This window comes from Sinocyclocheilus rhinocerous, unplaced genomic scaffold, assembly GCF_001515625.1.
Source record: "Sinocyclocheilus rhinocerous isolate Xijiao unplaced genomic scaffold, SAMN03320098_v1.1 scaffold1635, whole genome shotgun sequence".
Classification (NCBI taxonomy): Eukaryota; Metazoa; Chordata; class Actinopteri; order Cypriniformes; family Cyprinidae; genus Sinocyclocheilus; species Sinocyclocheilus rhinocerous.
Window position 1 is genome coordinate 269,812 of NW_015627629.1, and position 11,779 is coordinate 281,590.

The 11,779-nt window shown below is 38.8% G+C and overlaps 2 protein-coding genes across 2 annotated transcripts in view; both read right to left on the reverse strand.

The window, feature by feature from the left end:
* Positions 1-148: 148 nt before the first annotated feature.
* On the reverse strand, positions 149-7,987 carry LOC107732588 (serine/threonine-protein kinase PLK4-like). The gene is made up of 10 exons (XM_016543955.1): positions 7,764-7,987; positions 6,944-7,039; positions 6,747-6,842; positions 5,468-5,582; positions 2,396-3,377; positions 2,136-2,252; positions 1,358-2,065; positions 1,129-1,214; positions 431-786; positions 149-265 (listed from the first exon to the last, which is right to left on the reverse strand). The coding sequence occupies exons 1-10, from the start codon at positions 7,791-7,793 to the stop codon at positions 149-151; spliced, it is 2,703 nt and encodes a 900-aa protein (XP_016399441.1). The 5' UTR covers positions 7,794-7,987.
* Positions 7,988-8,743: 756 nt separating this feature from the next.
* LOC107732597 (heat shock 70 kDa protein 4-like) overlaps positions 8,744-11,779 on the reverse strand; it is a 34,086-nt gene continuing 31,050 nt past the window's right edge. Inside the window, exons 17-18 of the mRNA XM_016543968.1 lie at positions 10,590-10,751; positions 8,744-9,671 (exon numbers count right to left, since the gene is read on the reverse strand). Coding sequence (XP_016399454.1) covers positions 9,495-9,671; positions 10,590-10,751 — 339 coding nt within the window. The 3' untranslated portion in view covers positions 8,744-9,494. The remainder of the gene's footprint in view (positions 9,672-10,589; positions 10,752-11,779) is intronic.

The following is an 11,779-nucleotide window of genomic DNA, read 5'->3' on the forward strand; positions in this document are numbered from 1 at the left end:
TATAAATGTCTTTACGGGCACTTTTGATCAATTTAATGCATCTTTGCTGAATAAAAGTAGGAATTTCATTAAAACAAATCTCACTGACCCTAAAAATTTGAACAGTAGTATGTATTCCATTAATTACATTACATGAATTAGTGAGTTTTTAGTCCCTCACCATGGATCCATCATGGGATATCCTAAGTACTTCTTTGACTCTCTCCTGAGTTCCTTGTCCCTTCAGCAGCTCCATACACACCTCTCCAGAATCCAGGATACTGACCTAGAGAGGAAATACACATCTTGTTACATCATGATCTAAATCAGCAATTCTAGCTAATAACTTACAGGTTCTCCCTAGTGCTCTAAACTCAAAGTGAAATGGGCTTATGGTTTCACAAGGCAATATAATAATAAGCGGTTATAAGACATTAATGGCTTCACTCACCACAGCGTTTTTGGTCTTTTGTCTAATAGGCTTGAGTCTGACAGCACAGAGTGGTGGGAAGCTCTTCTTAGGGAACACTTTCTCCTTCTTCTCTGTGTTTGCTTTGCCTTTGGAGAGGGGTGGACCCAGAAACTGTGCGTCCGAGTAGCCTTGAGATTCTGACACGTGTCCTGATCCAAACACATCTTCCCTGCAGGGCCCCTGATTGTTGTGAGGAAAAAGGTTCGGTTGCTGCTGAGAGTGAAGGCCGCTGGGTTTGTCACCGCAGGAGGTTTGTGTCCCGACTGGCCCTCGTCCAGAGTGGAAACTACCACTGCTGCTGTGACTGCTCAGGTCCGCCGGCCTCTTAAACGGTCCTAGAAGTAAAAATGTTTTAAGGTTGAGAAAACTCAATATCTCAAAGTCCTAAGGCTTTTAAAAAAAAGTCATACTAAATATTTCCAATGGTCTGAAATAAAATAATTTTGTTTTTTTTAATAATTTATTTTAAGTAATTTTTTAATGGTTAAATGGTTTTAGTTTCAATTAACTATAATAACCCTGGTCGTGTGGAGCTCCGTAGGTTTGGAACGACACAAGAGTAAATGATGGCAGAATGTGCATTTTTCCTGAAATATTCCTTAAACTAGGGCTGCACGATAAATCGCATGCGATATTTAACGCGCATCTTATCCTCTGAATTCTGATGGGAATTTTACCATCGCAGCTGAACCAGGCCTGTGTTTGAGAATCAGGCATTTGTGTCCTCATTGAATGGGTGGATGTAGAGAAAGATGATCCCGGACTGAGAAAGAGGGGGGGAAAGAAACACAAAGCACTAATTACAAAAAATACATTGTAATAATGTTGAAATGCAAATATGTTAACTGCGCTCAATGCATTATTAAACTTTGCAGTCATTTTTGATAGAATCACACCGCCTCTTACTTTGCAGGCTGTTTTACAGGTGGAGAAGGTAGGCGCCCTTGCTCAGAGTAGCCATGGGGCATATTTCTGTAACTGGAGGTTGATGAAAATAATCGTCCAGACCCTGGAAGCATCTCTTCAGAGTGGCATCTCTCCAGCTCCGCCTCCTGTGGAGTGTTGCTAAACCCAGCACCAGATCGATCTGATGAGTGAGCCCGTCTCAAGTAGCGAGAATGAGGCCTTCTGCTGTCAGCACCCATGGGAACTTTACCTATACCCATCCTTGATAAATCATCTTGTAAATTTGGCTGCCAATCTCGCCTGCTCTTAAAACTGGAGCTGGTGGAATGATGGGAATGGCTGGGGATCGGCACCATGCGATTGGGTAAAGGCTGACCAATCACCTGCCTTGTTTCCCTCTGTAGCCGGCTGCTGCTGCTGCTATTGGTAGCATTGGAGGCTGTGGATATGGTGGCTATGCCGCTGTCTATGGACCCTCCATCACTGCTCCCAGAGTCTTTGCTTGCAGTGGGCCTGGCATGAGTCATAAAGGGGTGGTCCAGCACAGCGGAGAGACTGGGCCTGAGGGCCGGGTTCTTTTGCAAGAGCTGCTGAATCAGGTCCTGAGCTTCTGCTGATATGTGAGTGGGCATCTGATATTCTCCCAGAACCACCTTATTGAGGGTATGTTTGACAGTGTCTGTGTCAAAGGGAGGTGGAGATTTACCGCTGATTACAGAACCGGCTTTCTGACAAGATGCGCGTTAAATATCTCATGCGATTTATCGTGCAGCCCTACCTTAAACTCTGAATTCTGATGGGAATTTTACCATCGCAGCTGAACCAGGCCTGTGTTTGAGAATCAGGCATTTGTGTCCTCATTGAATGGGTGGATGTAGAGAAAGATGATCCCGGACTGAGAAAGAGGGGGGGAAAGAAACACAAAGCACTAATTACAAAAAATACATCGTAATAATGCTGAAATGCAAATATGTTAACTGCGCTCAATGCATTATTAAACTTTGCAGTCATTTTTGATAGAATCACACCGCCTCTTACTTTGCAGGCTGTTTTACAGGTGGAGAAGGTAGGCGCCCTTGCTCAGAGTAGCCATGGGGCATATTTCTGTAACTGGAGGTTGATGAAAATAATCGTCCAGACCCTGGAAGCATCTCTTCAGAGTGGCATCTCTCCAGCTCCGCCTCCTGTGGAGTGTTGCTAAACCCAGCACCAGATCGATCTGATGAGTGAGCCCGTCTCAAGTAGCGAGAATGAGGCCTTCTGCTGTCAGCACCCATGGGAACTTTACCTATACCCATCCTTGATAAATCATCTTGTAAATTTGGCTGCCAATCTCGCCCGCTCTTAAAACTGGAGCTGGTGGAATGATGGGAGTGGCTGGGGATTGGCACCATGCGATTGGGTAAAGGCTGACCAATCACCTGCCTTGTTTCCCTCTGTAGCCGGCTGCTGCTGCTGCTATTGGTAGCATTGGAGGCTGTGGATATGGTGGCTATGCCGCTGTCTATGGACCCTCCATCACTGCTCCCAGAGTCTTTGCTTGCAGTGGGCCTGGCATGAGTCATAAAGGGGTGGTCCAGCACAGCGGAGAGACTGGGCCTGAGGGCCGGGTTCTTTTGCAAGAGCTGCTGAATCAGGTCCTGAGCTTCTGCTGATATGTGAGTGGGCATCTGATATTCTCCCAGAACCACCTTATTGAGGGTATGTTTGACAGTGTCTGTGTCAAAGGGAGGTCTGCTCGTGAGGAAGGCGTAAAACATACAGCCCAGGGACCAAACATCCGACTCCAGGCCGTGAGCGCTGCGTGTAGCCACCTCAGGTGAAATGTAGTTTGGTGTCCCACACATGGTGAAGTGCTTCTCACTGGGAAGCTTGAGCTGCGTTGCCAAACCAAAGTCTGCAATTTTAATATTCATGCTGGTGGTGAGCAGGAGGTTGGACAAGGTCAGGTCCCTGTGCATGATCCCATGAGTGTGGAGGTACAGCATTCCCTTCACAATCTGATGCATGAAGTGCCTCGCTGTTGATAAACAAAATCAAAATAAAAACTGAAAACAGTGTTTAAAGGCAAGATACAGTAATATTTTGGGCTGTTATGACAAAGCTTACAGCTTTTTTTTTTTATTGCAGGATTTCTGCAGGATTTTTAAGATCAAATTTAAGACTTTTAAAGACCTTTTTAAAACCTGCACAAATAAAATGAATACCATATGAACAAGGTAGGGCAATGTCTATAGTAACATATTAAACTGTAAAATGATTGTAAAATGCATGATTTACAGTTCAGATACAAGTTTTCAAAAAAACAAAACGTTTTATAAAATTATACACTTTACATTTTAGCCTTTAAACCATTTTTAATAAAATGGATGAGTCAAAAGTATTAATTATTATATTAATTTAAACAATTATTATCAATAAATTATTATATTCATTAAATAACACAAATACATTTTACTGTTTAGATTTTTATAATGCATTATCTTCTTATCGATCCACCAGTTCACATTTACAGCTCTGCGTGTTTGCAGGGTAAAAACATGGGTCAATTTTCACATTGATCTGAACAAAAACAACCCCAATACTGTGTTCCTGCAATACCAGAGGCTGCAGTTTCAGGACCGCGTTTCTACTAGGGCCCTATTTTTTGTGACGGCGCCATCTAGCCAATTCAGTTCCAACAGAGGAGACCTGATTCAACCATCAAACAAACAGATGCAAAGACTAGATCAATGTAAACTATTATTTTTTTATCTTTCTATCTTATTTTTTATGTAATAGCTGGCGTGAACTTGAGTGTGTGAGGCGATGTCAGCAATCACCATTTAGCCTTAGCTGTGCAAAACAGTTCACTGTGCTGCTGGATGTTGTAAACTAGTATTTGTAATCAAATTATTTTACATTTATTAATGTACTAATAAGCACACTCATTTGTACCGCAATTGTTTTACCGTTTACTACACTTTGTTAAGTGGGTCAGACATCAGACGTGAAGTGCTGCGGCTAATGAACAAGTCTCGCAAAGAAATGCGGCCCTGAAACTGCAGCCTCCGGTATTGCAGGAATACCCTACTCCAATAAAACAGGCTTATTGAAAATGCACATTCATTCTCTGCCAGCAGGAGGCGCTTTTGGAACAGCAGAAATAAAGCGGTTTCCCCGGTAACAGCAGAACACAAAGCCGCTTGTATTCAATGAAAACATCGCCTTTGCAAGTTTAATCGTCACATTAAGCCATATCGCAATTCTGGTCTTTCCGTCCCCAAATTTAAGACCTCCTGAAATCATAATTAAGATTTTCTTGTACAATTTAAGACTTTTTATGGCCTAGAAATTGATACAACAAAATTTAAGACTTTTTAAGACCGTTTTGTTATTCTAAAACTGTATGTTCCTCAATTTAAAAAAAATGTATTGACTTTTAGCATTTTGATTTATATTAGATTTGGATTATTTTAATATATTAATGATTGTTTGTTTACTCAATAAGTAAGTGAGGGCATAAAAGTGAAGAACTTACCCTCTTCCTCTGTAAAAGGGTTTTTCCTCTCCTTCAGGTAGCGGCTCATTTCCCCATTGTGACACATCTCCAGAACCAGGTACACATAATTACTGTCCTCAAAGTAATTGTACAGCTTGAGTCAGAGAAGAGAAAATAAGAGGATTAGTCAATAGCTACTTTTTGAACGAAAGTCATTCAGGATAGCAGATTCCTTCAAACATCACAAAATGCATAGTATGCACAACAATGTCATATTCCACAAATGCAGCATAATTTTTAATTAACCAGGAAGGTCCCGTTGAGATACAGTATCTCTTCTACCAGGGAGTCCTGATCAAGATGGGCAGCAGAAAATACTAAGACCTCCTGAAATCATAATTAAGACTTTCTTGTAAAATTTAAGACTTTTTATGGCCTAAAAATTGATACAACAAAATTTAAGACTTTTTAAGACCGTTTTGTTATTCTAAAACTGCATGTTCCTCAATTTAAAAAAAATGTATTGACTTTTAGCATTTTGATTTATATTAGATTTGGATTATTTTAATATATTAATGATTGTTTGTTTACTCAATAAGTAAGTGAGGGCATAAAAGTGAAGAACTTACCCTCTTCCTCTGTAAAAGGGTTTTTCCTCTCCTTCAGGTAGCGGCTCATTTCCCCATTGTGACACATCTCCAGAACCAGGTACACATAATTACTGTCCTCAAAGTAATTGTACAGCTTGAGTCAGAGAAGAGAAAATAAGAGGATTAGTCAATAGCTACTTTTTGAACGAAAGTCATTCAGGATAGCAGATTCCTTCAAACATCACAAAATGCATAGTATGCACAACAATGTCATATTCCACAAATGCAGCATAATTTTTAATTAACCAGGAAGGTCCCGTTGAGATACAGTATCTCTTCTACCAGGGAGTCCTGATCAAGATGGGCAGCAGAAAATACAAATATTATGCACATGCTGGGTCTTGCTGGTTCTTTCTTCAGTCCATATCTATATGACAGTATTGCAGTGCTGCTAGTAAGAAACATAAATGCAAAAATCAGAATCCTACTCATTACTTTATATTTTAAAATGATCAAATCATTTGTAATATTTTACATTTTCATGTCTGTTAAAGCAATCAGGTTTCCACTATTCTTGTCCCGTGAATTTCGGACTTGTCCATGACATTTTCAGTTATTTTTACTGGATCATGATTAAAAAAATAAATTATCAAAAATGTCAATCTTTTTCATTTAATAGATTAGTGTCCCAATGTCTTCAATAATATCCTCACAAAGACTAATATTGTTCTAACCCACTAGTTCTTAAAGTATTAAAATGGCTAAAACAACTACAAATCGAAACATTTCTAATTTTTTATTATTTCTTATTATTATTCACCCCCATTTTTTTCTTTGAAGAACCAGGGTTCCCACTGTCTTGAAAAACATTGAAAATCATTTTAAATTGTGATTTCTAGAACTGGAAAATCATGCAAATTAATGACATTTTATAACTCTTTTTTTAAGAATAAATATACATTTTCTAGTCATGCCAAGCCCTAAAACATTTTATTAGGTAGAAATTGTGTAAAAAAAAAAAACTTAACCTTATTCTTTATGAAACAATTTATGTGGAAAATGGGGCCTTGCAGTCAAAAAGACTGAAAAGCACTGCTGTAGCCAATGAAATATCATAAGCAAAATAAAAACACTATAAAAATGTCTGGATTCAGTATTTTCTGTGACATTTTAGGATTTTAATGACCAGTATAGTCCTACGCAATTCTTTTTTTACATTTAAAAGTAAAATAAACTGTCAAAAAAACGGATTCAGATTCACTGGACACTAACAGCACCAGTACGTCTGGTGGGCCTGTGATGAAGGTTTTAGACTCACCTCAAGAACCGACGGATGTTTTAACCGACACTGAATCTCCACCTCATTAATGACTCTCTGCACCATGCCAGCTTTGTGCATGGCCTTCTTGTCAATCTGCAAGTTCACATGGGGCACCATGAACGGTTTTGAACAGATGCTGTACAGTCACAACCCTGGCACTATGGTTAATTAAACAGCACAAAGTAGGTTCTTACCATTTTGATTGCCACCTCCAAGCCTGTGTTTACAGATTTTGCTCTGTACACGCATGCAAAAGAGCCTTTACCCAACAAGGTGAGAACCTTGAAGTCCTAAAGCATAAAAAGGAATTATTTGCATTAGATTCCAGTAGATCAAATAAGATCATTTCAGGAGCTCGATCTTGCCCCCTTGAGAGTTCCTTCGCTACTAATCCTCAGAATTAAATCTCCTACCTCGATTGTAAGAGCCACAGATGATGCCAAAATTCTGTCCTCATGTGGATCTTTTGATTTCGTAGTCAAATTTAGCAGGGATGAATTAATCACTTCCAACATGTTTCATGCAGTGTTTCGATCACGGATTAAGGCGAGAACAAAAAAGCAGCCCGTTGCACACTGTCTGCACTCTTTGTTGACGCATCACTAGTTACCTGCATCTGTTCATCACTCTCCCGCTCTCCTCCCGCGACTCTACCTGACACTAACGCTACCGCGCGTCGCCTAGCAACCGTCTCCATGCTCCTAATTCCCAAAACACTTTTGCTGCACTAAAATATACCGCAGAAGGATGAACAGAAGGCGAGGTCCGGACGGTAGTTTAACCGGCTGTCAGTATGATTCAACTAACGTACTGCTTCAATTTTGTGAATTGAAGTTTCGTCTTTGTTTAACATTACGTTTCCCAAACATAAAACAAGCTTGAGTAAAGACGTACAAGGGATTATTTTAGCTGTTTTGGGAACTTAAAATATACATACAACCTAATAATTGAATTAAATAGTCTGTCGGGCTACATGGCTCTCGAGTTGCAAGCGGCCGCGCTAACGTTGCTTACCTCAATTTTGTCACCGATTGAGACACTCATTTTCACTTCATAACCTCTTCAGTCCGACGATTCGGTAATTCTGTCCAAAATATCCTTATTTTTCCGTAAATGTGAGATGTTTTGACTTGAGCATGATGTATAAAAATGCATTTAGTCTGTATATTTGTATTCCCCTCCAAAATGTTTGCCTTTCCTCCATTTTGAAAAAGTCCGCCCGTTAGAACGCGTAATGACGTAACAGACGTCGCTGCGCAAACTGACCAATCAGTGATCAGATTTTAGTATGACACGGGAAAAGTCTTATTTACTACGATGATATCAAGTTTTTAGTACCTATACTGTTTATTTCAAGAATAATTCACATTTATAGTGATATGGTCTTGTTTATGATTGCAACACTGGCTTCTCTATAATTAATAACATAACAGTTCCTGTTAAGGCAGGGATTCACAAACCGTTTTGTCAGACTGAAATTAAATATTTCAACAATTTAACAGCACAGTCACATATTCATGGTTCTTTGAAGTCAGTTGGGAAAGTTTAAAATTTAAAAATGTTTTGTGATTCATTGATTACTTAAATATAATGTATTTGAATGAAAAATTACACTGTATCTCCCCTATTACCTGCCTGTATTTACAAAATAAATAAAATTTAAATAAATAAATAAATAAAAGTCCTATAAGTGCTTCTAACACTTCTACAAACCCTCCTGTTCTTGTCCAGATTTTGAGACTATAGAATTACATGTAAAATTTCTCACGTAAACTGGCACAATAATTTAGATGGCAACAAACACATTCAGTCATAAAGGCATGTTTTATTATTTGTGATCATCAAACCTCAAGCATTTAAATAAATAAAAGTCCTATAAGTGCTTCTAACACTTCTACAAACCCTCCTGTTCTTGTCCAGATTTTGAGACTATAGAATTACATGTAAAATTTCTCACGTAAACTGGCACAATAATTTAGATGGCAACAAACACATTCAGTCATAAAGGCATGTTTTATTATTTGTGATCATCAAACCTCAAGACTTGATATGGGACTGCATGAAAACTGGGGGAAAAAGGAATGACCTGCTCAAAACATTCTACTTTCATATGACACTACGGAGCTGAAAGCATTGCAATGTCAACAATAGGAGTGTACCTATATCTAAGCACCCATAAATTCAAATTACTAAAAGAATATTTACAGGCTCTAGACAACACATCCTTTAGAAATGTATATATTAAATACAAATATAAACCATATATTTATATGTATTGCATACATATTTGCTTCTTTTCCCTCAATCTTAACGATTGATCAGACAGTATTTTAATTCATGTTCCCATAACAAGTTACCAAGTGATATGATTCACCTCAAGAATGCCTTTGGGTCTCCCAGAATGCATCACATTGTTTTAGGGATAGCTTTTTGTTAAGAGCGGCAGCATCGTTTCAGCTATTGAACTACATCTATTCTATATGATCCTACTGTGGATGTCCAATCCCGGACTGTGTTTCCAATACAGCTGCAACACTTGAAGGACAGCCTGACCCAGTCCCTTAATAGGTACAAGAGAAAACCAACAGAGGAGCAGACGTCTACAAACAGATGCACAAATACAGCCAACTGAGTGGTGGACACAAAGAGAATGGTTCCAGCTATCGGTTCAGTGTAAGTTGAAAAGGTTTAATAGTGGCTTAAGTGAGAATGGCAGCAGAATTAGATGGTTGAGTGAGGAAGAGCTCAGTCCACCTCCATCTCTCCAGACGGAGGCTTCATCTGCTGATTGCCTTTGCTGTCTGCACCTTGCTGTGCTGCGGGGCCGTTATGTGCCCCATTGTTTTTGTCTCCCTCTTCTACAGGCTCCTCGGTTTTGGGTTTGGGTCGGTTGAAGACAGGATGGCAAACATCCTCTAACTCCTGCATTTCAACACAAAAACAGATGGATTAATATTTATATAAATTGCATTTTATTAAATTATGCAGTAGGTTAGAGTGTTGTTAGCCAGTACCACAATATGAGGATTCTTTATGAAGGAACCAGACACAACCTGCCAGTAACATGTTGAGATACTATTTTGCCCCATAATAAAATATACAAGTAAATTGTAGTTTCCTTCATTTAAAAAAAAAAATAGATTATACTTATTTTAGAACCATGAGAATCAAAATTTTAACCAGATTTTTGCAGTAAACTTGTTTTCATAATAATTAAGCATATTTTCCCTACAAAATGTCATTGCCGAAATGTAAAATAAAATTTAAAAAAATCGAATTTCCACTACTTTAATGCAAAATACATACAATAAATATTTAATTTAATTTAATTATAATACAACACATAACTAGACAGAGTCTGTCAAAATAAAAGTCTTTTAAAGGTGGGGTAAGCAATTTTTCAAAAACGCTTTAGAAAACTGATTCGGGCCGACTAGCAAAACAAACTTGTAGCCAATCAGCAGTAAGGGGTGTGTCTACTCATGATGTGGAGGAGAGAGCGTTCAGTCTGAGCCGAGCGACAGAAAGATAGAGATGGCGGATAAAAAACAAAAGAGGAAAACGTCTGCGGAACAAAAGAAGGCTTAAGGCAAGAAGTAGGACCCGTGTAAATATCGGATCAGCTTTCCAGCACTGAAGCGAAATCAAGGAGCGGAAGGCCTGCGATCGGACGCCAAGGTTGTTTTGTTTCTTCTCGATAGGTGAGTAACACTGTGTCTGCGCCGCAACAGCTAAAGTCTGTCTAGTACACTGGACCCGACAAAGCGACCGTTGAAAATCATTTGAAATGTGTGTCAATACTGCAGCTTGACAGTATTTTTACTGGAAAAGTGCACAAACCTGAATCTTCTGAATGATCTCTGCTACTTTGACTGCTGGGTCTTGAGCAACTGTAAGTTTGCTCTGGGCGTTCATCTTTGTATTCATCCAGCCTAAAGCTTCACACACACTCTTCTCAACAACACTCATCTCCTCGGCGCTCAAGTGCTGGTAGCGCTCATCCTGCTGGTCAAATGGCAGACATGACCACAGCATTTAATGCATCTCAGCTTCCACTCAATTCAGTTTAAAGTGTACCTCAGCATTACATTTTCTTTAAGTGCATCAATACTGATGAGGAACAATACGATGAATATGATGACTGTAATGAGTAAATGCAATTAATGTAAAATGCTCAAGAATAAATAAGCCAATCTGAACACTGCTAAATATTAAGATGCCGTTACATACACAATAATTCTGATAAAGATATAACATTGTAATAATGAATTAAATGGCCAAAACAACTGATATAAAGTCAAACACTTGAAACATTTTTTTAAGTGAATGTGTTCCCCAAGTAGTGGGAGACATAACAAGGCACATTAAAAAACTTGTAGATGAAAAAAGTGTAAGTTACGAAAGTAATTAGGCCAGTAGATCTGTGCAAAGGAGTTATCCCAAATAAAACCAATTAATGCCTATAAAAAAGGAGGTTGCACATCACTCCAAGGCTTATAAAAACACAACAGGCAAGAACTGTGCTTTAGTTGTAAAAACAAGCTTTTTCAAATCATTTTCTATTAACAGAACTATACAATATCAAAAAAGCTACATTGCCATTAAGCATTACAATTACCTTCTGTTTATACACGTCCACCGCCTTCATAAAAAGCTGAATTTTCTTGCCTAGCTCATCGAACGCTCTGGGTCGACCCTCATGCTCTCTGTACCGTTCTTCAATGGGCTCACCAAACTTCTACAAAAGACAAAGACAACATCCTGCTGTAACACACATTCATGCAGTTTTTCATTGGATGAACTGACCCGTGTGAAAAAGAACTACACTTCAGCGTAGTTTTAAAAAGACTACTTGTTACAGAAATAATATGAAGTTCATAATAATAATATGAGTTCATTTGCAAAAACCGATAAACGCCACTTTAAAAAAAAAGGACCTGATTTCCGTGCATTATTCTCCAAATATAGCGCGATCTGAACCCTAAACACGTTTTGTCAAAAAAGCCGGTTTTGTCCACTTTCAAGGCATC

Excerpts from the sequence above, each read along its gene's own strand:
- LOC107732588 (XM_016543955.1), bottom strand. The coding sequence starts at position 7,793 with ATGAGTGTCTCAATCGGTGACAAAATTGAG. Across the intron at positions 7,040-7,763 it reads CAATCGGTGACAAAATTGAG|GACTTCAAGGTTCTCACCTT; the intron begins GTAAGCAACGTT and ends TTTATGCTTTAG. Across the intron at positions 6,843-6,943 it reads TGGAGGTGGCAATCAAAATG|ATTGACAAGAAGGCCATGCA; the intron begins GTAAGAACCTAC and ends GTGAACTTGCAG.